Below are 23,433 nucleotides of genomic sequence, written 5' to 3' on the forward strand. Positions count from 1 at the left end.
CGAATGGAAGCATCAGCTTGTAAGTCACAAATAACAATAAAGGTGGCGGCTGCCTGTGGACCTTAGAAGTTGCTGAGCTCCTCGGCGACGCCAAACGTAATGACGAAACACGTGACCCAGACATCGAGGCTTGACTCAATATCACGTGAGTTCAATCCGCGATAACAGACTCTCCTCTCAACAGAGGGCGGCGATCTTAAGAATTCGATCAAATTCGGCTTTGTCGACTTCTCCACGAATTTGCGACAATATTGAAAGCCCACACGTCACTCTTTCCTCCCGTGTGCTCAAGTGCCTCGAATCAAACAACCACCCAACATGGCGGACACTGTACGTTGCACATGATGCCAATTTTGCCGACTCTCCCACATTTTCTTTGAGCGTGCACAACCTCCCCCGCTATTCGCCTTTTTTTAGCTCGCGCAGACTCGACTCTCCGCAAGCTGAATAGAGAGACTTTGATCTGTTTCCCGAACCAGACTTCTGCTCTATCTTCCAAATCTTTTTTTTCTCATCTGTTTCGCTATCTTCCTTCGAGCTTGAAAGCTAATTCTGGTCCCTTCTTTGGCTATAATAGGAAGTTGAACAAAAGCAGCGCAAGTCGGTCGCCTTCAGCGAAGGCTCCGTGATCATGGACACCAACGGCGAGGTTACAGATACCCCGGCCGCCGAGAAGTCTGCCGGTATGAACTCTACCAATACATCGAAGCCTCATACAAGACCAACATAGCTCGAGCTCCGCAGGCTTATTTGATATGGACCAGCTAATGAAGTCATGTTTGTAAATAGACAAGGAGGTTGATGAGATGACCGACATGTTCAAGGGTCTCTCCAAGAAGAAGAAGACCAAGAAGTCCAGCAAGGAATCTGGCGACGCTGAGGAGCCCGCCGCCGCCGACGGCGAATTCGACGCCTCTGCCCTCAAGAAGAAGAAGAAGAAGTCCAAGAAGGACGCCGGTGACTTTGAGGCCAAGCTCGCTGAGGCCGGTATTGAGGGTGAAGAAGACAAGGCTCCAGGCGAGGAGCCTCTCCCCGAGGGTGACGCTGAGGCCGGAACTGGTATCTGGGCCCACGATGCGACCCAGGTCATTCCCTACCCTCTCCTTGTCTCCCGTTTCTTCACCCTTGTCCAGAGCCACCACCCCGATCTGCTCGCCAGCGGCACCAAGGCCTACAAGATTCCTCCTCCCCAGTGTCTCCGTGAAGGCAACCGTCGTACCGTTTTCGCCAACATCGCCGAGATCTGTGCTCGTATGAAGCGTTCCGAAGAGCATGTCACGCAATTCCTCTTCGCTGAGTTGGGTACAAGCGGTAGTGTGGACGGAAGCAAGCGTTTGGTCATCAAGGGTCGATTCCAGGGCAAGCAACTGGAGTCTGTGCTCCGAAAAGTACGTCACGACAATCTCCAACCGAACCTCTTCCTTCCCAGATCACACCCCTTTGAAGTATCTGCTGACTCTCTTCCTTAGTACATTGTCGAGTACGTCACTTGCAAGACCTGCCGCAGCCCCAACACCGAACTCAACAAGGGTGAAAACCGTCTCTACTTCATTACTTGCAACTCTTGCGGATCTCGTCGCTCGGTCGCTGCTATCAAGACCGGTTTCCGATCCCAGGTCGGCCGCAGAAAGCGTGTCGGTTAAAGGGGATGCTGAGGCTGGCTGGTTCGGCAAGTTCTGGAAGAGGGAGTTGTCTTTATTTTTTTTACTCTTCTTTATGGCGTGTCAATTACTTGGATTTCCAGTTGATGACCAAAAAAGGGGACTTCCCTAGGCTGGTATTGTATCTTTCTACTGCATGGAATTGAAATGAGAGAACGATACGAAAGATAGAGACAGCTTGACATGAAATGGACCGATATGACCTTTATTTTTCTACTTTTCGAACCCCCCCCCCCCCCACCTGTTTTTTTGTCTTTCAACACGCCCAAGTAGGAGCCAAATGAGCTGACCCTATGAACTGAGACTCGACGTGACATAGAAATGACATTTGGGCACCTAGCAGCAGCTCGCCATAATTGCTTACATGCTTTGAGGCCTTCGCAAATCTTAGTCATGATGGTCTCAGTCACTCCGCTTGCCAGCGATGTCATCCCGTGTGACTACAATACAGTCCTGGAATTTCGGTCTTTCCTCTCATACACAAGGTGAAGTATTTTTTGCAAACGCTCACGCCAGTCCCCGTCTTCGCCTACTGAGCCCAAGTCATATGACGATTCGGTTATATTCATGTTGCTGCTGGACATCTCCCACAATATAATTGCAATTTGCCTGCCTTCAAACGCTCAAAAAACACCACGGCAGCTATCCCAACGAACAAAGAAACATGTAAGAAATTGTGACCCGGTAGATGACCTGCCATTAATCCTGGTTGTTTTGATCTCATTCGATGCGAGGAACTGGCTTTCATGGTCCAAGCAACTTATCCGCTCGCGGTGCTGACCTTCAGTTGACCCGCAAAAGCGTTGAGATTTCGTGTCTGGAGGTAAACTGTCCCCGGGCCTTTGAATTTGCAAGCGAGACCTTCTCCGGAGCTCAAGCCCGAAATGATGCCGCCGGATGCAACTCGCTCAATATCGTAGTCGCAATTCCAGCAGACTAGATGACCGTTGTCTATGAAATAGGTCTCGCCACGGCGGAGCTGCGAAGTCGCAAGTGGACTGGTTAGTCGAGCGTACGGGGACAGGGACGGACCACATCCGTGGATCAATAGAACCGACCTCTTTCTTAATGATTGCTCCAAAGCTTTGCATCCAGAGGAGCCCACTCCCGGCGATCTTATACACAAAGAACCCTTCCCCCGAAAAAAAGCCCTTGGTGAGGCTTTGTGCCTGGTATTTGTGGCTCACGCCCGAGGTGCAGGCTAGAAAGGAGTCCCTGCCTATTTTCCATTCGGCCTTGCTGTCTACTCGTAAGACAATCAGGTCGCCCAGAACTGACGGAGCGAGTAGAAGCTCGCCTGGGCCAGTGTAGTGAGACATGGACATTTCACCGCCGGAGATGAGCTTCTTCCATCCAAACGTGATAGTACCTCTCAGGGTAATGCTCGACGACATAGCAATCATGACACCTAGAGAATTTTCACAAGGAGAAACCACAGTCAATTTCTTTTCCCCTCCCTTTCTTTCGAGGATATCTCCACACATTCATAGGGGGAATCCAAATCTCGTACCTGGCTTCACCGTCAGTGGACAACCCATAGCCAGCTGCAGGGTGAGCAGTGAATTTGAATCGCGATGACTGATTCTGTAACTCCCCCCATTGAATGTGCCCACGCTATCTTCATTGGCCGCCTGAGCTCCGATGAACTGGCCCGGTGCGGGGACGCCTGGAAGTTGCACGGCGGGTAATGACTGTTGTGAGAGAGAGGGAGTTCGTGATTTCTGGAACTGCCCGGCTGCGGTGTTTTGTTGCTGATTTTGCGCGTTTTGCTCGGCATACTGTTGCTGCAACCACTGCTTATCCTCATTCATCGGAGGAGTGGGCACTGGCGGGCTCACAGACAACGGAGGTCCTGGATATGATCCTTGATGAGGCGGTCCGTTGGGAGGCGGCGACTGAGTGGGCGGCGGGGGATAACTAAAATTGGGGGGTCCTTGGGCTTGAGATGCTTGTGGTGGCGGCGGAAAAGCTGGACGGGTCAGAGCAGAGTCCAGGCTGGAGGCAGTTGTGTCACCATGGGACATCTTACAAGTAACATGGGCGGGCGCTGTGGAAAATTGGGTCAATACGATTGACAATTGCAGAGAGTGAGGAATCAGAAATCTTACCTGACATGGGCGGGGGAGGGTAATGAGTCTGTTGTGCCATAGTGAGGGACACCAGCGATGACCGAGTCGCCGCTGCCACCGAATTAGAGGTTATTTAAAGATGGTGTTTAAATGACTTGCTCCTGGAGGCAAGATGGACGGTGAAAAGCCAGAAAGTAGTAAAAGTGAGAGAGGGAAAACCAAAGCTTCACGGCCAAGTAATCCCTAAATACAATATCGTAGAGGAGAGTGAGGGGCAATGACAGCAGTTGAGACGGAGGGCTATCATTGATCTATTAATCTCACATGCACCTACGACCAGCTGAGCTTTCAAAACTCCGCACCCAAGAGATGGAACTCACTGCTCCCTCGCATCTTATTAGTCAATGCCAAGGTTCATGGGGTCATAAATGAGCTGCATGCCAAAAGCCCGTTAAATGGACGTACTGCATCCACTTTCCCTATCACAACCGACTACTGCGTGATACTCCCACCTGGCGCGTACACGATGAACTTGAGCAACATGATGGGCTGCTTAGATTTGGCGCCAGGTCATAAGTGGAGCCGGCCAATGTATTCCCGCAATGAGCAGCCCCCGTCCCGTTTGCACTTGAATTGGGCCAAGGATGGCCGAGGAACTCTCTGGTGCGCCACCTCCTCGCGGGAGCGAGCACCCCTCCATTTTCGGGATAGGACAAGTGACTGTCGTTGTCTCAACAGGCAAGATAGGTTAATCATGCTACTTGCCTTCCCTTCTCTGCCTCGCCTTCTTCCCGCTTGTTGGGGGAATCTATCGACGTGCGCAGGCGCTGGTGTGAAAGGCAAAATGCCTAAATGTGAAGGATGCTCCAATAACGTAATCCACGGCCGACCGGTATACACGGTCGAGCGGCACACCCACCCCTATAATAGATTTTTAAGGCATGATAAATCAGTCAAAACGCATTAATTTAGCTATACCTATCGTTTATTATAATGATTAGCCCTATGCCTAATTTCTCCGCATCCTCTATACTTAGGCAGAGCCCTCCTGCGCGGCTGATCCTGCTAAGTAGGCAAATCGCCCTGTTTATACGATACTACCTTATTAGCTTTAGCAGGTTAAATTGGCTGCTAAACTAGCTATAGGCCCTCTTTAATCGATAGGCCCCCTTCGTGTATAATCCGTATAGTCGATCGAGTGCGCTTTTGACGTTTCTTTTATTCGCTACGCGTAGATCGGCGTTCTCCCGCGCTAGTAATGCACTACTATGTAATAAGAGATAGGCGCCCTTGATAATCTAATTAAGTATAAGTTTTGATAGCGTAGGCGGGCTATGCGATCGCTATTTAAGAAGCTCTTTAAGTATAGAAGCTTGCTTCTCTAGCTGTATTGCTATCTTGGGCGTTTTTAGGGTAAACTAGCTAGATCTACTACTTAGTCGGCTTGGTAGTAACGAAGGCGTATAAAGCGATATATTAAGCTTAGAAAACACTCTTTCGGTATTAACTAGTACAATACTAGTAGCTACGAAGCTGCTTTGAATAATATTTAGCTAAAAAGCTTCTATCCTAGCGCGAGGATAATCTGCGAGAAAATTAAGCTTGTCGATATGATTATAGCCTATTCGAGCTAGGTCGCTCACGAAGCGACCGTACGCACGCTTAAGTACTACAAAGCACCTAATATTAAGCGGCTATAGTAAGTAAGACGAATATAAAGGTATACAAAGTAGTATAATATCGTTTTCGGTATATATTCGATCGAATTAAGATATAAAATAGCTACCGTAACCGTTAAGGATTAATAGCCGAAATCGCCCTCGTATACGCGAAGTAGTGCATAGAATAAAGAGCTTTTGAAGCTAGCGAAGGCCGATCTTATCGGTAGTCTAGCTGTTATTCGACACTTCAATTCGCTAATCCCTAGGGAGATTTAATTCAAACTAACTAGCGATATAAACCTAGCCTTTGAATATAATATAGGGCGGTAGCGAGAAGCTATTAGCGTATATTACTTCGATCGTAGTAACCTATTCGCGATTACTAGGCTATAAAATCGATCGCCGACTATAGTATTTAGCTCTTATAACCACCTTCTGCGATAATATAAGGCCTATCACAAAGCCTGTCTTATCAAACTTATAGATATCCTCTAGTTGTATCCCGTTCTTATTAATCGTACGTTACACTATTAAAAACCACTCTTTAATAGCCTTTAGATCCTTATTAAGAGCGCGCTAATAATTATATCGCCTAGAATAGCGCGATTAAAGCTTATCGCGCCGTTTCACGAAGGTTGATGCCTAATTAACGCTAACGGTCAATAGGGGGGTGGTTCCACGCGCTACAAGAAGGATATTAGCTATCTCGCGAACAGTAGAGGGCCTAGGCGCTACCCCACGCGTATCTATAGAGAGGATCTATTTAGTAAGCGAATCCTCTTCGTATTGTGTCAATTTATGGCCAGATAGGCGCTTATCCACGCGTGCTGCTCTCCCACTCGCGCGTGCAGCGAGAGTTCGGTAGGGTATATCATATAGCTTCGCTACCGCACGTATAGATTTAATACGGTCATTCTGAATATCACCAAGGGCCAATAGGATCTTCCCCTCTTGGTTAACCAATTTTTGGCTAGATTGACTACGAATTGGTGGCATGGTGGGTAGTTGAATTAGATGCGTTGGTAGGAAGACGCGATTGTTGATGGGGTGTGCCGCTCGACCGTGTGTGCCGGTCGGCCGTGGATTACGTTACTCGTCCTTGCCTGACTCCCGAGGCACCGGCTCTCCATCAGTTGACCCGTGCGGTCTTCGACTGTGAAGACTGTACACTCACGGTTTATCCCGCCTATGTTCGGACCAATGATCAAAATGAGGTCAATGGCTGACATCAAGGAACTTTTTGCAGACGAAAGAAGATAGCTTCCTACTTCAACCAAAGATGAAAGGGATGGGATTGATCATTTCGGAGAGCTCGCAATACCTGAGCCGTTGGTTGCATGGATGCGTGGAAGTTAGTGACCCTGTCTGGTCAGTCAAGACTGGATATCCCGAATCTCAACATCATTGATGGCTCCTTCCAACATGGCCACAATATCACTCCGTCCTTTCCTTTTTGCGTAGTCCAATGCACTCAGCCCCTTGGAGTCACACGCGTCAACTCGGGCTCCTTTGAGCAGAAGAAGACGCACTATATCCGCAAATGACGTCTGAGCCGCAGTGATGAGAGCCGTCTGGTTGGTGGTTCGCTCGCGACCGTTGATGTCTGCTTGTGCTTCCAGGAGTACCTCCACCATCTCTACCAGGCCATGGAGAACGGCTATAGTAAGCGGCGTGTATCTGTCGGAGCCCGTTGTTTCAACGTCGGCTTTCCGAGACAGTAGAAGACGTGCTACATCCAGGTGATTCTCCCGGACCGCCCATTGTAGTGCAGTCAATCCTGCAAAATCTTCGGCCTCGATGTTCGCTTGGTGATCTAGAAGTAATTGTACGATTTCCGTCGCACCCTGCATGGCGGCGAGAATGATTGGATGTGCCATTCTTGTTCTCTCTCGTCCATTGGCTCTGGCGCCATGTGCGAGCAGAATCTCGGTCGCTCTTGTATCTTTTTCATTGATCACCTCTTGCAGAGCGGAGACCTCACTTCCCAAAGTGTCGATATCGATACTTCGTCGCAGCAGAATCTCAATTCCCCACGTGCTGTGACACATCGCAGCAACTGTGATGATTTGCTTTAAAGCCGGTGGGAAAGTTGTCCCAATTTCAATCCACTGAAGGATGAAAAAATAGAGCAAGGCATCATAGCCAGTGGTGCGGACCCACTCGTAGGCGTTCATATCGCTGGTGTCATAGGAATGGTCAGAGTCCAAAGACCTGGAAGCAAGCAAATCCCGGACATACACAGCCTCATTCTCGGCTGTCCCGATAGCTTGAACTGTTAGCTGAGAAGCTTGCAGCATCTTATGTGCTTTCCGGTGAGTCAACGCCGGTTGGATCCACTTCGATTCTTTGACGTTGCTCGATATATGCCATGCAAGCCATCCTAGCTGTTGACCAAATGCAACCCACCAGCTGAGGAAGCTGGGAGATGATGGCCATTCCCGCGGCCGCCTCAGCCCTTGCGTAGTGAAGAAGTCTGTTTCAGGATCAGAGTCCAGTATTTGACACACGTTTTCCAATCCCTTTTCTTGGGCGGATTTTGAAGGGTCGAGAAGTGCCCGGCGACACAGATAGCCCAGTTCATAGGCAGAGATCTGAAGTTCAACTCCATCACTCCTTTCGCAGATCCACCGAATTAGATGAAAGGCATTTTCCCAATTATTCTGTTCGATGAGCTGCTGAATGCGCTCCCTGACGCTGGGTGCATCCGCCGACAACTCTGGAAGAAGATCTCGCTCTTTCAGAACGAGCACAATGCACAAGAGTGCATCTTCCCGTGAGCCGAGACCACAGTTCTCGAAGCAATGCACCATTTCGTCAACTCGGTCATGGTGCACTGTGAAAGCCTCGTAAGACCCATCACGATGCAAAAGTCTTGTATCTCCGCCGAGCTCGGAGACTCTGCCAAGTGCCGTAAGAAGGTATTGCACGAAAATATCTTGAGCGACCATCATCTCAATTTCATTCTTCGTCCGCATGACAAGAATTTCTTTCGCGGGGTGGTGCTCGTCTGAATCCAAGTCAAACCAGCCAAACCAACGTCGCGAATGATCAGCCATTTTCGCAGACGTCAATCGTGCGTCTGTCTGTCGGTAAACCCATTTATGAAACAGGCGGTAGGTTTCCTTTTGGCTTGCTTGGCTTATGCTCAGACCGATCATGCGACTGAGTGGTCGGTGTAGGTTTTGTTCCTCGGACTTGTACAACGACCAGACTGAAAGACCTATCATTGCCTCCAGCTGATTGACATTTATTGTCCATCGTTGTGAATCACCGCAACGGGTCATTGCGAGAGGAATCATTTCTCGTATCCGAGGGGAGGATCCATTTGATGCACGCTGGCATTCTATCTGAATATTGAATTCAAAAGACTTTGTAAAGGCGTCACTCCATGCTGAAAGAAGGTTCGTTGTAGATTCGATTGCCCGTGCCAAGCTTTGAGCTGCATCCCGGATGGGCATTTTGTTCCAATCAACGATGAGGCCCTGGTTGGACATTGAGGTCAACTCAGCCAGACGAGTCCTAGTTCGAACAATTTGTTTCACACTGTTCGTGCCGGAATGAGTCGAATTACTGGAAAGGTCCGTTGAAAGCTGAGAGGAGGTGGAGGGCGTCAGCATTTCAAACGATTCAATTCCGTGAAGATGAAACGTCAAGCAATCAAGCTCTTGGTGTTTGTTTGATATGATTCCTCTCTCATCGCGGATCCTGTTCTCATCATGTGGCATGCGCTCTGTTCGAAGACAAGTTCGCAGGATGGACATGATGAACGTGGACCCCAGTTGTGCCAGAATCACAGAGGCGTGGAGACCTCTTAGCCCAATGAACTGAAAAATAAAGCCCAGCAAGGTCGACAAGACAGACACGTAGATCTCCATGGATCGACCGTCGTATTTTCGAACCCGGACCGACTTGATATACTCCATCTTTTTGGTCAGTGTACCCTCGGACCCTTCCTTGACCGCCAAGAAGGCATTGAAGACTTGGTCGCCGACATTTTGCTTGCCGGGCTGAAGCCAGAATAATTTACTGGGCTTGTTTGGTTTGAAGTAGATTTCATCTGATGAACGTTCGATTATGATGGCGCAGAATAGCATTCCAATAAAGAGCAAGACTGATCCGAGGATATAAAATGGAAAAGCGTAGGATGGCACAGCACTACCGTCTTTTTCAAATGTCGAAGGGAACACAAAGACTGTGATACCAGCATACACCATCGAGCCTGTAAAGAAAAAATCATATTACATCAGTCCCGTCCGGTTCGAGCTTACGGGTCGTCCATGAACCTATCCTTCAAGGACATCGGATGGTAGCCCGGTTGACTGTAAGGAAGGCTGAGGTGCCCAGCAAGTTCCACTTACCAAGTTGCAACAGAACCCCAATGATAGCCACACAATAGAACCAAAACTGGCCACGACATTTGATCCCCTTATTCAATGATAAGTTCGGGACATCCAGCTCAGGCGTATTGACAACCGCCTTCAAATCTTCAAGCGACAACGCCGAATCCCTGGCCGACCAAGCACCGCATTGAAGCGCATCACGAAGTGTGCCAATCTTTATACGGTCCTCCTCATTCTGTGCTTCGTCATCATTCCACATCACAATCTCCACGATCTTAGGTCTACCAAAGACCCTCGATATGCCCCCTTCATTGAAGAGTTCTGCCGTAGACTCGGACACGCAGGGTAAGAGTTCCGCCTCGGCTTCAGCAGGCCCTTCTTGCGCTCTACCAATGAAGGCTCGAAGAGAAGATCCGCCGCAGACGCGGATCACAGAGACTACAGCAGTCAGGACTCCCAGGGGCGATAGTGCAAAGATGAAGTTGTCGAGAAGACTGATGGATTCGGACAGAAATTGCTTGGTCAGTCGTTCGCCAAAGAGAGTAATTAGAGGTGCCTATTTGAGAATCATGCTGTTAGATCAATCTGCTCTCATCAAAACCCGGGAGCAAAAACATAGTTCTGATGGGAAAATCGCCACGCAGTCTGGTGAAACCTACCAGGTCCGTCGCGAGGTTATTAGTAAAATCCTCCCAATCATCAGCCAATACGCAGGGCACAAAGATCAGAATACACAAAAGAATAGATGGCATCGTTTCACAGGATTATCATCATAAGTTTAATTCTCGCCGGAATAATAAAAAGGCATTGTCAATAATGAATTCATCTATCAACATCTCCCGCGCGATGGACCCGATTTAATAAAACGGCTCATAACCATCGGCCAGTCGTTCAAAAGTACTGCACTTGGAATCAGGATTGCCTTCTGCCCGAGCCGCCCGGCTTGACTCATAATAGATCGAACAGGTTGGTTGAAAATGCGAAGCCATACCTCTCCGGAACTACTTGCAGGAATCCAAGCGCGCGCCCCGTTCCATGGGCCCTGGTGATCCAGTGAAATCGCATTGCTTTCTGGCGCTAGCAGCGGCCCGCGTCGGGCGCCCAAGTACTGCGCCTCGAGCTCGTAGAAATGGTGCGGCCCTGCCCGCCCTCGATTTCCACATGTCCAAGTGGATAAGTAGACTGATCGACAAGTTAGATTGCCATCTATCGAGATTTTGGCGGGTTTGAGCGCCAACCCAGACACCAGACTCTGGCCTTACATTCCCGACTTCGCGCTGCTATGAATAAATACCCCCAGCTTCCAGCTCTCTCCAATGAGGGCTCCAGTGAGATGATCTGTGTTTACCTGCTATGTTTCTAATTTGGATACTGATGATTCATAGGATGCACGAATCAAGATTGCAGCAGAGACGAGTTTGATACCACCCAAAAGCAAAGAAAAACGGCCCTCCATTGTAACTAACAGCAACCCGAGCCAGCGTGAAACCGAGTCCAAAAAAACGCCATTCGATGAGATCAACACGTCCACTCGCCTGATGCAGGGTACCCTGGATGAGCTTCGACCACGGAGGCCGAGTGGAGCAGACAAGACGCTTAGAAAATGCTATTCACAATGTTGGAACCAACCGTGGCACCCGCACCGAAGATGGCTAATGGTCATATTAGCAGGGGGGGTTTCCCTCAAGAGCTAGCCAGATGATGGTGACTTACCGGCATTACCCAGTTTCTTGCCGAACTTCTTGCCGTTTTCCTCGAACTTGCTCTTCTGTTCTGGATCGTTGGAGGCCGGGTTCGACCCACTTTGGGCGACAGCGAGAGGCATATTGCCATAGTTCGTAGGTGGAGGGGGTGAGTAGATACCCGCCTTCTCGTCGAGCGGCTTCACATAGCTCTTGGGGAAGATACCTTCCTTGCCGGTACGTTCGTTGCGACCACGCCACCCTGGGCACGTGTGTTAGCTTCCCAAGCTTGAACCAAAAGGTAACCGAAATTCTCTGGACTCACAGTCATCATTCATGTGCTCCAAAACGACAATACGATCATTCTGCGCCAGCGCCAGATCGCCCGCATCTGTTGGGGTGTATGCCCACAGGGCAGTTGCGAAGCCCAGCGACGGTGGGGCCTGAGGGTATGCCGGCGGCGCCACAGGAGGCGGAGTAGCATACTGGCCGTACGCAGGCGCCTTCTCATGCATGGGCAAGCTGGATGGCTGCGACACTGGTGGCGAGTAGGGGGCAGGAGGAGGCTGCGCCCGAATAGGTAGAGGCAGGGGTTGCACCGACAATGGGGACGGGGTGGTTTGATTCTGGCGAGCGGCAGCTGCGCGAGCGTCGGTCTCGGTAGGTAGTTGAGCCAGGATGGCGTTGAGTTGGTCTCGCTGAATGACGGATGAGTCTGCAAGGAATTCGAGCTCCTGTATCCTGGCACGTTAGCGAGCGCTTGGGGGGGGGTTCGATCTCAAGATGGGCCGCTGGCAGACGTACGTTTTTCAGAATGCGAAGCGACCGGATGGTCATTGCTGACTGGAACTCGCTCGCCATGATGGATGCGATCGTCCTGCGCGGATGAGGAACAAAAAGACCTGAATGTCCAAGATGGAAGTTGAAGAAAAAAAAGACTAGCCAAAATGTTCGGTCGGGTCAAGACAGAAATCAAATAAAAAAGGCAGGGACAAGGAGGTGTGATCGAGTGGAGGGGGGGCGTCTTGGAAGGTGCTAATTGTGGAGAGTCCAGCACAGGCCGTGAGGGGTGGTTTGTCTCACTAGACTCGTCTGCCTGGGGCCAAGACTATATTTTGAGACTACGGTCAGTTGCAGGTCGGGTGTATCACATTCATGCCTCGATATCCAGGTCATACATTTCATGAGACGACCACAGGAACAAGCAAGGCCGTGTCGAGCGAATTTGGAGCCAAAAAGAGAAAAAGAAAAAAGAAAAGGTCATCAATGATCAGAGCCCAACAACAATTGGGGCATACAATTGACGGACGACTCCCGGACACAAAGTTCCTGCTGCCTGGCCCCATAACTCGCGTGGATGGTTGGGTTGAGCGGGGCTCCATCGATGCCACACTCACGGAAGGATATCCGGATCAGATTAAGGTTGAGGCTCGCCGATGATCAGATGAGGGTTCCTTTCTACCTGCGAGCTTCTACTTATTGCCGTTCTTCAGCCGGTATGATGTTGGCCCCGAGACTGAAGACATAGCTATCTAGGACTTTGACGCCTATCACTACTTTACCCAGTGTGCAACAGTGTATAAGTCCATGTAACAGGCACCAACTTCTGGATTTGAATGTTCATGCCTGCAAGCAAGGGGCCGTCTCTGGTGAAATGTAGAATGATTTTCAGCCCTACATAATGGAAATGGCGCATAATCGACATTAAGATCAACCGGACCGAGCAGGCTACAGGCTATGGGATGGAAGCTGTTACCACCAAAAGGTCATGGCAGAGATCATCCGTGTCGTGCAATCATCGTCCCCCTCTCAATTACTCCACTGTCTCTTACACAACACGAGTCGATAGCCATCAGGATCCTCAAGAGTGACGCCCCACGTGTTCCAATACGGATTCGGTGATTCCACCCTCTTTCCACCGGCCGCGAGCAAAGCATCTACGACGGCGGGATCGACAGGTCCATCCAGATAAATCACCAGTAGATCCTCTTCGGTCGGGCGTGGCTGCATCTCTTCACCATCTTGATCATGCAGCTGCACCAGTTCAAGATGCCACGAAGCGCTTGGCCAGCCCAGCATGAGAAGTTCATGGCCACCTTCAACTGTCTCGGCGGGCTGGGCGCGCCAGAGGACCTCTAGGCCCAATCCATCCTTCCAAAACCGCTCGGCAGCGGCGAGCGATCGCGACGGACGTGCAATGCGAATGTGGCTGGTTGGGGTCGGACGACTACCTGTACCACGCTCTGCAGCCATTGGTAAAGATGGATCTCGATCTGGATGACTGTCCTCTGTAGGGAAAGTCATTGCTGGCTCTGAGTTGCAATGGAGATTGATAGTGACTCCAAGTTGTTCACGTGATGTGATCTTGCCCCTAGCAAAGGATGTGCGACGAGGATGCCTTTAGCTATTATATACTTCCGCCGTGGGAAACTGATCAGAATCACCCTACTCCTATGTTGAGATATTGTGGTGTCAATTTGACAACTCCCGAGGCCCAAGATTTGTCATATTGAGGGGTCGAGGCGAGGGCTAATTTGTAGTTCAGCCATTCGGGGATGGCGGGGACCCGAATAGGCAAGGGACTCATGTGCAGTTGTGCACGCCTGAACTTGTATACCGCGCCTCTTTCCATGAGGCGTGCTTTAGCAGAATATGACCAAAGCAGAGTGGAAACCATGTCTTCTTGCAATATTATCCACTGTGGATTTCGGTGTCTTAGTACGTATGCGGTGTCCCAACTAGGAGCTTGCCTGCAATGCTCAATTTCCTTCTCTTCGTGAAGCACGAGGCAAATGACATCAAGTGGGTCGGTGAGATCACTGATGCGGGTTCCTTTACTGGAGCGCGATCCTAGTTTTTCCTAGTACATCATTCAGTGAGACGGGTTTTCGAAGAAAAACCCGAGATTAAATGGGATTACAGAGATAATTTGGCAGAACGCTGTGATCGATGGATGTAGAAGTGTGTGTCGACATGGTCCGACGAAATTCCCGGTTCGTGAACGGATAAATTGACGAAAGGGGGGGGGGAGTTTTGATGTGGCAAATTGGGGCTTTATACACCATGGGGGCTTTTCCTTCTCGACACTGAACATGAGCGCTGATACCTAGCCATGGAAAGAGGGAAGGGAAACATTGACCATGGATAGTATACTAGACCATTTCCGAGGACACATTATCAGCACAATTGCCACATTTACAGCCATGATGACAAACTTGGACGGAATCTCGAAATCGACAATCGAAACATCGAGGGATGACCCTCCACGGCAAGACCCGCACTAATCCCTTTTAGGACTAGGGCATGACTCCCCTCCGCCATTGATCGAGAAGCTTCTGTGCCATATAAATTGCATTTTCAACCTCACGCGAGCGTCGTTGCACTTTACAACTACCTACCACTTACTACTACTCCCCATTACACCCTCCCCGTCTATATACCACCCACACTTTCTTCAAAATGAGCGACTGGGACACTGTTACCAAGATTGGCAGCAAGGCTCGCGGCGGCGCTGCTCCCCGCGAGACTGTTGTCAAGGGCAAGAGCGCCTTGAACGCCGCTCAACGTTCAGGCTTGATTCTCGGCACAGAAAAGAAGTACACAACCGGCAACTTGGTAGGTTTTCTTTCCCCCTCCGGCACGTTGCAATGGTCGATTTCTCGTGAAAGAGCCAGCGCTAATCACGATTGCATCCTTGCAGGCCTCGAAAGCTGGCGCTCCTGATGGTCAGCACTTGACGAAGGTTGACCGCAGTGACGACATCATCAAGCCCAAGACTGTTGGCCACCAAGTTGCAGATGCTATCAAGAGGCGCCGAACCGAGGAGGGATACAAGATGACACAGAAGGAACTCGCCACAAAGTGCAACACCACAATGACCGTCATCCAGGACTTTGAGCGCGGTACCGCCACACCTGACCAGAAGGTCCTCAGTGCGATGGAGCGTGTCTTGAACATCAAGCTCCGCGGCACTGACATTGGTGCGGAGAAGTTCCCCAAGAAGAAATAAGCCACGCAGCCTCTGCTACAAAGCGAAGCTTTCTTTTTATACGGGCAAGCTGAGAGCGGAACATGATTGAAGCACTGCATTTGTTTTCCACCACCGAACTGGCTTTACGGTGGCCTATTTACCACTTCCTCTTCCTCTTCCTTTTTTTTGAACTTTTTTTGTCCTCACGACCATCATGTCTAAGTGGGAGGCCACTCTCGATTATTTGGGATGCCTTTCTTATTTCTGTTTCTTTATGGTTTTATTTTTCAGCTGGCTGTATTAGCGTCAGTCAACGCATGGAAATGGGCTTAGAGAAAATGTCATGAAACTGTATAAACGAGACATCAACCTGTCACCTCCTGTCACCCGAGTCATATTCATTTCTCTTAAAGGCGAATCAAGCCCTTTACATTTCTGCGAATGATGACTCGGTGTATCTGATTACGATTGCCGTTGATTCCTGAATTTCCTAGAGGTATCCAACATGAACCGGGAAGACTGATGAATAGAACGGATCGTTCTCTACAGGAAGATGCAAGGTATTGCGGTATCAATCTTCATATTGGGTCTCCCCACCTACCTATCCAGTCATGAACTTGATTTTCATGCCTGAAAGAAACTTAATGTCTGAGCTCCGGCCGTTGCAGAGCCTGTGCTTATGAAATTCCTTCTAATGCTAGTTGGCTACCTACACAGGTTCGAGAGATTCGCTTCCTACCGGGCAATTCCATCTTCAGCGGTGAGCAAAAGCAGCAAGATGCAAATGGAAGTCGTGGCCTGGCAAGCCCTCAGATAATCAGCAGCGGATTTCACTATCCCGTTCAAATGGCCCGAATGAAGATCTGGGTTCTGTTCTACTTTTGGTAGAGGTAGAGGTATAAATTAGGTTGAAGACCTTGATAGCTCATATTGTACGCCGGCCACATCCAAAAGGTAGGTACCTATTCCAGCTTCAGGTGGGAGTGCAGGGTAGATTGGGAGCAGTACACTTGTCAACAATGCATATGGATGTATATTTGGAGCGGAAGAAAATCGCACCATTAGGTACCCGGCGATCAGAGGTGGAAACATAGATGGTAACCAGGTTGTCAATCTGACTGCCCAGCTAATGACCCAGGACCACCCAACTCAACAAGCGCACGACTACAACGTATTCCAGCCGTATGCATGGACCTACCTCCATCCAGTGTTAGAGCTGAAGCGAGGCTCAGATGGAACTACAGAGAAACTGATGTGTAGGAATGACCGAATACTTTAACCGAAGAGCAGCAAAGTTTACGAGCTGGTCTTTTTGGGGCAACAACTGAAGGTCTTTTAGTACACCTATATATTGTAGAATTGCGAAGAAGCAGAGTCACAAAATTGACAATTCCATAACGGCTGACGTAGAATCAGCCGGGGCAGGGATGTTCATGATAGTCCCCCTCGTCATGCCCCCTCGTCATGGCAATTTGTAGAGTCTACAGTATCCGGAGATTGGGCTGTTCAGCATTAAAACGTGCCCATGACTACTTTCGACATGCGAACCTTAGGTAGTGCGCCTCGAGGGTGCTGACGGGTGGCTGGAATAGGTGAGGTATTCCATTTGAAACACAAGGGCTGCCTGGTCCAATGAGCTGCTTGATGAAAAGCTTAGCGCGATATCATGTTTCTCATCTAGATGTAACTTGAATTCGAGCTCATTACGGTGCGATACTATCAGAGCTCGTTCGACATATGCTTGGAACAGGTGCTTCATAGACGTAGGTGTGAGCGAGTCGTCCAAGGTGACAGTTTTGCAAAACTTCGTGTTGTCTATTTCGCGATTTGATCGCGATATGCATATCCTCCCCCCAACTAGCTCCTCTTGTCGCCAGGTGAAGAATCGACAAATACCCCGACCAGCGCAGAATGGGAAGTGTGCCATCTGATTAAAAAGGGAAGAAAAACAAAATGAATATTCAAAGGGTGGTACCAACTCCGGTTGATCGTGGAATCGAGTTTGTGATGAGATACCTAGCCTGAAGGAGGTCATCATATCATTCCGTATGCCGGACTCGAGGGTGCAAAGCGTCGAAAAAAAAAGCAAAACGCTGCCCCGAGTCTTCTGATTGTATCATGAAAAACAAATTTTGACAAAAGACACATCGATTGACTCGCGTCGAATCATCTTCGTTTGAGCCTTCGTCTGCTGCAAACTCTTCTTCGTCACAACATATCTTTTCTTTTTCTCTTCAACGTGTTTTTTTTTACTTCCGCATCTGCTCACGCTCAACCTCGTACATGAAGTCGAAGTAAGGCTTGTCGAAGTGGTGAATGCGAACGTAACCGTCCTCACCACCGGAGGCGTAGGCAGTACCCGCGGGATGCACATCAATGGTGTTGAGGGGACCGAAGTGACCACGGACACGGCCAATCTCGTCTTCGAAGACCTTGTGGTAGAAGCGGGCCTCGAACTTTCCTTGGCGAGCAGATGTTGTTGTGACATCCATAGCAGCTTGTCCACCACCCAGGATCACGTAGTCCTTCTTGGGGGTAATAGAGGCGGAGTTGAGGGGGGTATCGGCGACGTAGGTCTTGAGGATGGCGAGGTTGCTGGCCGCCATGAGCTAAAAGAACAGGTGACATTGTTAGCATCAATCTCCTCGAAAAGGAAATAAACAGTCGCGCTAGTGAGCTCACCTTGGCGGACTTGTCTTTGGAAGCGGTGATGAAGTAGGTGCGGTCGGGAGAGAATTGAAGGTCGTTGATCTGGTGGTCGAACTCGTGGGCCTGGACGTTCTCCAGTTGGTCACCAGACTGTGAAAATGTCAGTATATAAGCGGTTGTGAAGCAGATGCCAATGAAACCATCAGATTGCAAAAGGTGAGGCAAGTCGGCGAAAAGCTCAGCGTACCTTAGGATCGTACTGGCTGACGCTGCCATCTTCGTGTCCAGCAATGATATATCGGCCCAGGTAGCTCCACCCCGCAACGGTGGCCTTGCTCTCAGTGCAGGTGATTCGCAAGGTTGGCTCCTCAGCCTGAGCATTCAAGTTGCTCAGGTCACCGTCACCGTAAGCGATATCGAACACCGCGATTGTACCCAGGAAACCCATGCGCTTTTCCGTCACAGCCAACAACTTTGATCCATCGGGAGAGAAGGCCACACGCTTGACAGCGGTGGGGAAATCCCAAGTCTTCACGCACTCGCCAGTCTTCACATTCCATAGCCGAACGGTGTTGTCTGCAGAGCCGGTAGCGAGGAGGACGGTGTTGGGACTGACGTCGACAGTCCAGACGGCACCCTGGTGGCCAGCATATGTTCCCAGGCGCTCGCCGTTGGCAGACCACCATGCGCACACAATCTTATCCTTGGAGGTCGAAAAAAGCAGGTCGCCATCCTTGTTGAACCTGATTTGGGTCAAAGACCGTTCCTGGAGAGAGATGCCGCACGGGCATGATTAGTTTTCTTCATTGCATTCCAGCGCGGTAGAGATATCACGCACATGGCCGGACAACAAAATAGGCCGCATCTTGATGGGTTGCGACTCGAGATTTCCAGTCCTGAGTCGATAAAAAGATTCGAGGGAGATCGGCCAACGATGGATGGGGGGGAGGAAGGGGTCGAAGGAGGCGGGTATACCGGAGGGGGTCAATCTTGTCAACCTCACTTTCTTTGACTAGTGATTTTCCATCGCACACTCGAGCACCCAGTGCCAAGACCTGACCCGTATCGGATCCCACTTTCCGGAGGAACTGATACTCCGATATCTTCACGTGATGCGACCCCTCCAGCCCTAACCCTACAAAGACTATCGGAGTTATGGAACTCCAGGAGTGCTTTCCCGCGGCGAATGACAATGACTCATCGGCTTTCCGATTTTCAACGTTACCTCGCATGCCCCAGGCACCAGTAATTATGGGGCATCTCGGAGTGCCTCATCCGTAGGCCCGAGTCAGAGGTTTGGATGGACATGGGTCCAACAACTCTAGGGCGCATGGCAACAAGAGCAGAATAGTTGAGTAAATCGAATGTGTCGGACCAAAAACAGCAAGTGCAATTGCCAAATCTGTGACAAATTCAAGCAATTCCTCTGTCCAAGCATTCTTTCTTCCTGACAATCCTTCTTGACGAGCGCCGTTTTCCCGTCTTCAATTCCTGGCGATACCGATCTGCAGCAAGCTAGCTCCGAGGGTCGAGGTTCTCGCCCCGAAAGAAGCAATCACGCATGCTGTCTTTCCCCGCCGCGGGACCCCGCTATCGCTATTTCTGCGAAGCGCGAACCGCCAAACTTTGCCTCCGCATCCTTCCTCCCAGGTCTTCAAGCCCATCCTCCTCCTTTATCTCTTTAAGAGAGGCCCGAGGAACCGTCGTGCGGTCTATATCATCATCGACTAGTTGTGCTTCCCTCCGCCAATCCATTCACAATCGCACGGCTATTCCCCGTTGTCGCAACTTTTCTAGCTCGTCAATCATGGCGTCCAGAATCGATGGCACCGCTATTGCGAAGAGCATCCGGGAGGGCTTGAAGAGCGAGATTGAAAAGGCACAGGCTAGCAATCCTCGTTTCAAGCCAAACTTGGTGATCTTCCAGGGTAAGTCAAATCTTCTATGCGACTCTGAACGAAACAGCGTGCAAGAGCTATTGGCTAACTAGTACTCGACCGATAGTGGGAAATCGTTCCGATTCGAGTCAGTGTTGCCCAAGCTTGTAGCCACTGGTGTGACACGTCCAGACTAATCAGGCGACAACACAGGCACATACGTTCGAATGAAGTTGAAGGCTGCTCAAGAGGTGAGACTGCGCCTTTGCTGAACAAATGCGCAACAGGCCTGCTGACTCTACTCGACTTCCTTCTTGCAGGCCAACATCATTTGCACACTCATCAATGTCCCCGAGTCTAGTACCGAGTTGGAGCTTCTCCAGGAAATCACAAAGGCCAACAATGATCCTTCAGTCCATGGTATTCTGGTGCAACTGCCCCTGCCCAATCACATGTCCGAGCACACCATCACATCAGCTGTGGCCGACGAAAAGGATGTCGATGGATTCGGTGCGATTAACATCGGTGAGCTGGCCAAGCGGGGTGGACACCCTCTGTTCACTCCTTGCACACCTCTTGCTGTGATGGAGCTGTTGAAGGCAAGTGGCGTTGATCCCGCCGGCAAGGAAGCCGTTGTCCTGGGTCGAAGTGACATTGTGGGTAGTCCTGTCAGCTATCTGCTGAAGAACGCAGATGCCACCGTCACAGTCTGTCACTCAAAGACACCTGATATTGCGCGGGTAGTTAAGAATGCCGACATCGTTGTGGCCGCCATCGGTAAGACCGAATTCGTCAAGGGCGAGTGGCTCAAGCCCGGTGCTGTTGTTATCGACGTCGGTATCAACTACAAGGAGGATGCGACGAAGAAGTCTGGACAGCGTCTCGTTGGTGACGTTGAATTTGATTCCGCTGTCCAAGTCGCCTCGCAGATCACTCCAGTTCCGGGTGGCGTTGGTCCCATGACCGTTGCTATGTTGTTGAAGAACGTGGTCTCCGCCGCCAAGCACTACTTTGATAGACAGCGAGACCGTCACATCACTCCTCTGCCACTCAGATTGCAGACACCCGTTCCATCTGACATTGCAATCTCCCGTGCGCAATATCCCAAGCCTATCACTACAGTAGGTTCGGAAGTCGGCATTGCTCCTCACGAGCTCGAGCCGTACGGTCACACCAAGGCCAAGGTCAACCTTGGAGTACTTGATCGCCTGTCACACCGCCGTAATGGTCGTTACATTCTGGTTTGCGGTATCACCCCTACGCCCCTTGGCGAGGGCAAGTCTACGACTACTCTCGGCCTCACTCAGGCTTTGGGTGCTCACTTGAACCGCATTGCGTTTGCCAACGTTCGTCAGCCCAGTCAAGGCCCGACCTTTGGTATTAAAGGTGGTGCTGCTGGCGGTGGTTACAGTCAGGTCATCCCAATGGACGAGTTCAACTTGCACTTGACCGGCGACATTCACGCGATTACTGCGGCCAACAATCTCCTTGCCGCTGCAATTGAGACTCGCATGTTCCACGAAGCTACACAAAAGGATGGCGCTCTTTACAAGCGCCTTGTGCCAGCCAAGAAGGGCGTGCGCGAGTTCAAGCCTATCATGTTCCGCCGATTGAAGAAGCTCGGGATCGAGAAGACCAACCCCGACGATCTGACCGAAGAGGAGATCCGACGCTTTGCTCGACTGGACATTGACCCCGAGACCATTACTTGGCGTCGTGTTCTCGATGTCAACGACCGTCATCTTCGTGGCATCACCGTTGGCCAGGCTCCCACTGAGAAGGGACTGTCCCGTGAGACCGGCTTTGATATCTCCGTTGCCAGTGAGTGCATGGCCATCTTGGCTCTCAGCAATAGCCTGGATGATATGCGTGAACGTCTTGGACGCATGGTTGTCGCTACCTCTCGCAGTGGTGACCCCGTGACCTGCGACGACCTTGGTGCGGGAGGCGCTCTTGCGGCTCTGATGAAAGATGCGATCAAGCCCAACCTCATGCAAAGTCTTGAGGGCACTCCCGTCTTGGTGCATGCTGGTCCATTCGCCAACATTAGTATCGGTGCTAGCTCCATCATTGCAGACAAGCTGGCTCTGAAGCTGGCGGGTACTGAGCTTGATGAAGACCACGACGCCAAGACCGGTTTCGTGGTCACCGAGGCTGGGTTCGACTTCACCATGGGTGGTGAGCGGTTCTTCAACATCAAGTGCCGCTCGTCCGGTCTTTCTCCCGACACGGTCGTGATCGTGGCTACTGTCCGTGCCTTGAAAGTGCACGGTGGTGGTCCCGAGATCAGCCCTGGCGCCCCCCTGCCCGAGGTGTATCGGACGGAAAACGTTGACGTTCTTCGCGCTGGCTGTGTCAACCTGCGCAAACACATTGCCAACGCGAAGCAGTACGGTGTCCCCGTTGTGGTTGCCATCAACCGCTTCGAGACTGACACTGAGGCTGAGATTGCTGTGATAAAGGAGGAGGCTATTGCTGCTGGTGCCGAGGACGCGGTCCCGGCTAACCACTGGGCTGAAGGTGGTGCGGGTGCTGTCGATTTGGCCAAGGCCGTGCTTGTCGCCAGCTCCAAGCCCAAAGACTTCAAGCTGCTGTACGATCTGAATGGCAGTATCCAGGAGCGCATTGAGCGCATTGGTAAGGCCATGTACGGTGCCGAGAAGGTTGAGTTCAGTGAGCTCGCCCAGAAGAAGGTCGACACATATACCAAGCAGGGCTTTGCCAACTTGCCCATCTGTATTGCCAAGACACAATACTCGCTCAGTCACGACCCTGCCCTGAAGGGTGCTCCCACCGGATTCACCGTTCCCATCCGGGATGTGAGATTGGCCGTGGGTGCTGGATACCTGTAAGTTTTTTTCCTTTTTTTTCTTTCATTCTCTCCACCTTGGCCTAAACAGTCCATGGTTTCTACCTGTGCTCTGAGCGTTTGAGGGTCGATCCAGCCATGCCTTTGAGACACTCTGCTAACCGTGTTGAATACAGCTACGCCTTGGCCGCTGATATTCAAACCATCCCCGGATTGCCCACTGCCCCCGGGTATCTAAACGTGGACATCGACACAGAGACTGGAGAGATTGACGGGTTGTTTTAGGGTGTGAACTTTTACCGATTGATAGGACGGAAAGCAGATAGATATGACAGTTTGTATATATTTCACATTTGGTGGCTTTCCAGGGATGGACGACATGGGCACTTTTTGACTTTTTCAACAACGACATTCATGGCGACCGACTGGCGACCGAGCGAGGCCAGTCTGGAGTAGAGGGATTGATACCTTTTCAACATTCAAAGCCCGCATGTTTTCGGGTCATCTCATTTTTCCTTTTTTTTATTTTTTTTTAAAAAAAAACCACAAGAGAAGCAAGTATCATCAAACTATTAGATTTTCACACCCTTTTTCTCCCCTTTCCAGGGATATATAGGCTCGTCCGGGCATTTTTTGTGGGCTGGATCTACCCGTCGGAGTTCTCCAGGGGCATAGCCTTTTCAGACCTCGAAGCCTTCCGCGCCTCACAGGATCC

The 23,433-nt window shown here is 50.5% G+C and overlaps 8 protein-coding genes across 8 annotated transcripts; 3 read left to right on the forward strand and 5 right to left on the reverse strand.

Annotated features, from left to right (window-relative positions):
• Window positions 1-318: 318 nt before the first annotated feature.
• Window positions 319-1,643, forward strand: POX_g08734 (putative eukaryotic translation initiation factor 2 subunit beta; the record flags this gene model as incomplete). Its single annotated transcript, XM_050117503.1, has 4 exons — window positions 319-330; window positions 578-683; window positions 790-1,388; window positions 1,470-1,643. 4 exons carry the CDS (start codon window positions 319-321, stop codon window positions 1,641-1,643), a joined length of 891 nt encoding a protein of 296 aa, XP_049965647.1.
• A 778-nt stretch (window positions 1,644-2,421) lies between these two features.
• POX_g08735 (uncharacterized protein) lies at window positions 2,422-3,809 on the reverse strand (the record flags this gene model as incomplete). The annotated part of the gene is made up of 4 exons (XM_050117504.1): window positions 2,422-2,640; window positions 2,720-3,069; window positions 3,172-3,708; window positions 3,770-3,809. 4 exons carry the CDS (start codon window positions 3,807-3,809, stop codon window positions 2,422-2,424), a joined length of 1,146 nt encoding a protein of 381 aa, XP_049965648.1.
• A 2,955-nt stretch (window positions 3,810-6,764) lies between these two features.
• On the reverse strand, window positions 6,765-10,483 carry POX_g08736 (uncharacterized protein; the record flags this gene model as incomplete). Its single annotated transcript, XM_050117505.1, has 3 exons — window positions 6,765-9,610; window positions 9,750-10,287; window positions 10,391-10,483. 3 exons carry the CDS (start codon window positions 10,481-10,483, stop codon window positions 6,765-6,767), a joined length of 3,477 nt encoding a protein of 1,158 aa, XP_049965649.1.
• An 844-nt stretch (window positions 10,484-11,327) lies between these two features.
• POX_g08737 (uncharacterized protein) lies at window positions 11,328-12,274 on the reverse strand (the record flags this gene model as incomplete). The annotated part of the gene is made up of 4 exons (XM_050117506.1): window positions 11,328-11,383; window positions 11,445-11,675; window positions 11,739-12,147; window positions 12,218-12,274. The coding sequence occupies 4 exons, from the start codon at window positions 12,272-12,274 to the stop codon at window positions 11,328-11,330; spliced, it is 753 nt and encodes a 250-aa protein (XP_049965650.1).
• Window positions 12,275-13,222: 948 nt separating this feature from the next.
• On the reverse strand, window positions 13,223-13,717 carry POX_g08738 (uncharacterized protein; the record flags this gene model as incomplete). The annotated part of the gene is made up of 1 exon (XM_050117507.1): window positions 13,223-13,717. The coding sequence occupies one exon, from the start codon at window positions 13,715-13,717 to the stop codon at window positions 13,223-13,225; it is 495 nt and encodes a 164-aa protein (XP_049965651.1).
• Window positions 13,718-14,872: 1,155 nt separating this feature from the next.
• POX_g08739 (Multiprotein-bridging factor 1) lies at window positions 14,873-15,422 on the forward strand (the record flags this gene model as incomplete). The annotated part of the gene is made up of 2 exons (XM_050117508.1): window positions 14,873-15,028; window positions 15,114-15,422. The coding sequence occupies 2 exons, from the start codon at window positions 14,873-14,875 to the stop codon at window positions 15,420-15,422; spliced, it is 465 nt and encodes a 154-aa protein (XP_049965652.1).
• Window positions 15,423-17,632: 2,210 nt separating this feature from the next.
• Window positions 17,633-18,897, reverse strand: POX_g08740 (Eukaryotic translation initiation factor 3 subunit I; the record flags this gene model as incomplete). Its single annotated transcript, XM_050117509.1, has 4 exons — window positions 17,633-17,992; window positions 18,066-18,182; window positions 18,280-18,798; window positions 18,871-18,897. 4 exons carry the CDS (start codon window positions 18,895-18,897, stop codon window positions 17,633-17,635), a joined length of 1,023 nt encoding a protein of 340 aa, XP_049965653.1.
• A 942-nt stretch (window positions 18,898-19,839) lies between these two features.
• POX_g08741 (C-1-tetrahydrofolate synthase, cytoplasmic) lies at window positions 19,840-23,003 on the forward strand (the record flags this gene model as incomplete). Its single annotated transcript, XM_050117510.1, has 5 exons — window positions 19,840-19,960; window positions 20,037-20,057; window positions 20,111-20,160; window positions 20,230-22,757; window positions 22,895-23,003. 5 exons carry the CDS (start codon window positions 19,840-19,842, stop codon window positions 23,001-23,003), a joined length of 2,829 nt encoding a protein of 942 aa, XP_049965654.1.
• Window positions 23,004-23,433: the final 430 nt, after the last annotated feature.

This window comes from Penicillium oxalicum, chromosome VII (genome assembly GCF_001723175.1).
Source record: "Penicillium oxalicum strain HP7-1 chromosome VII, whole genome shotgun sequence".
NCBI lineage: Eukaryota > Fungi > Ascomycota > Eurotiomycetes > Eurotiales > Aspergillaceae > Penicillium > Penicillium oxalicum.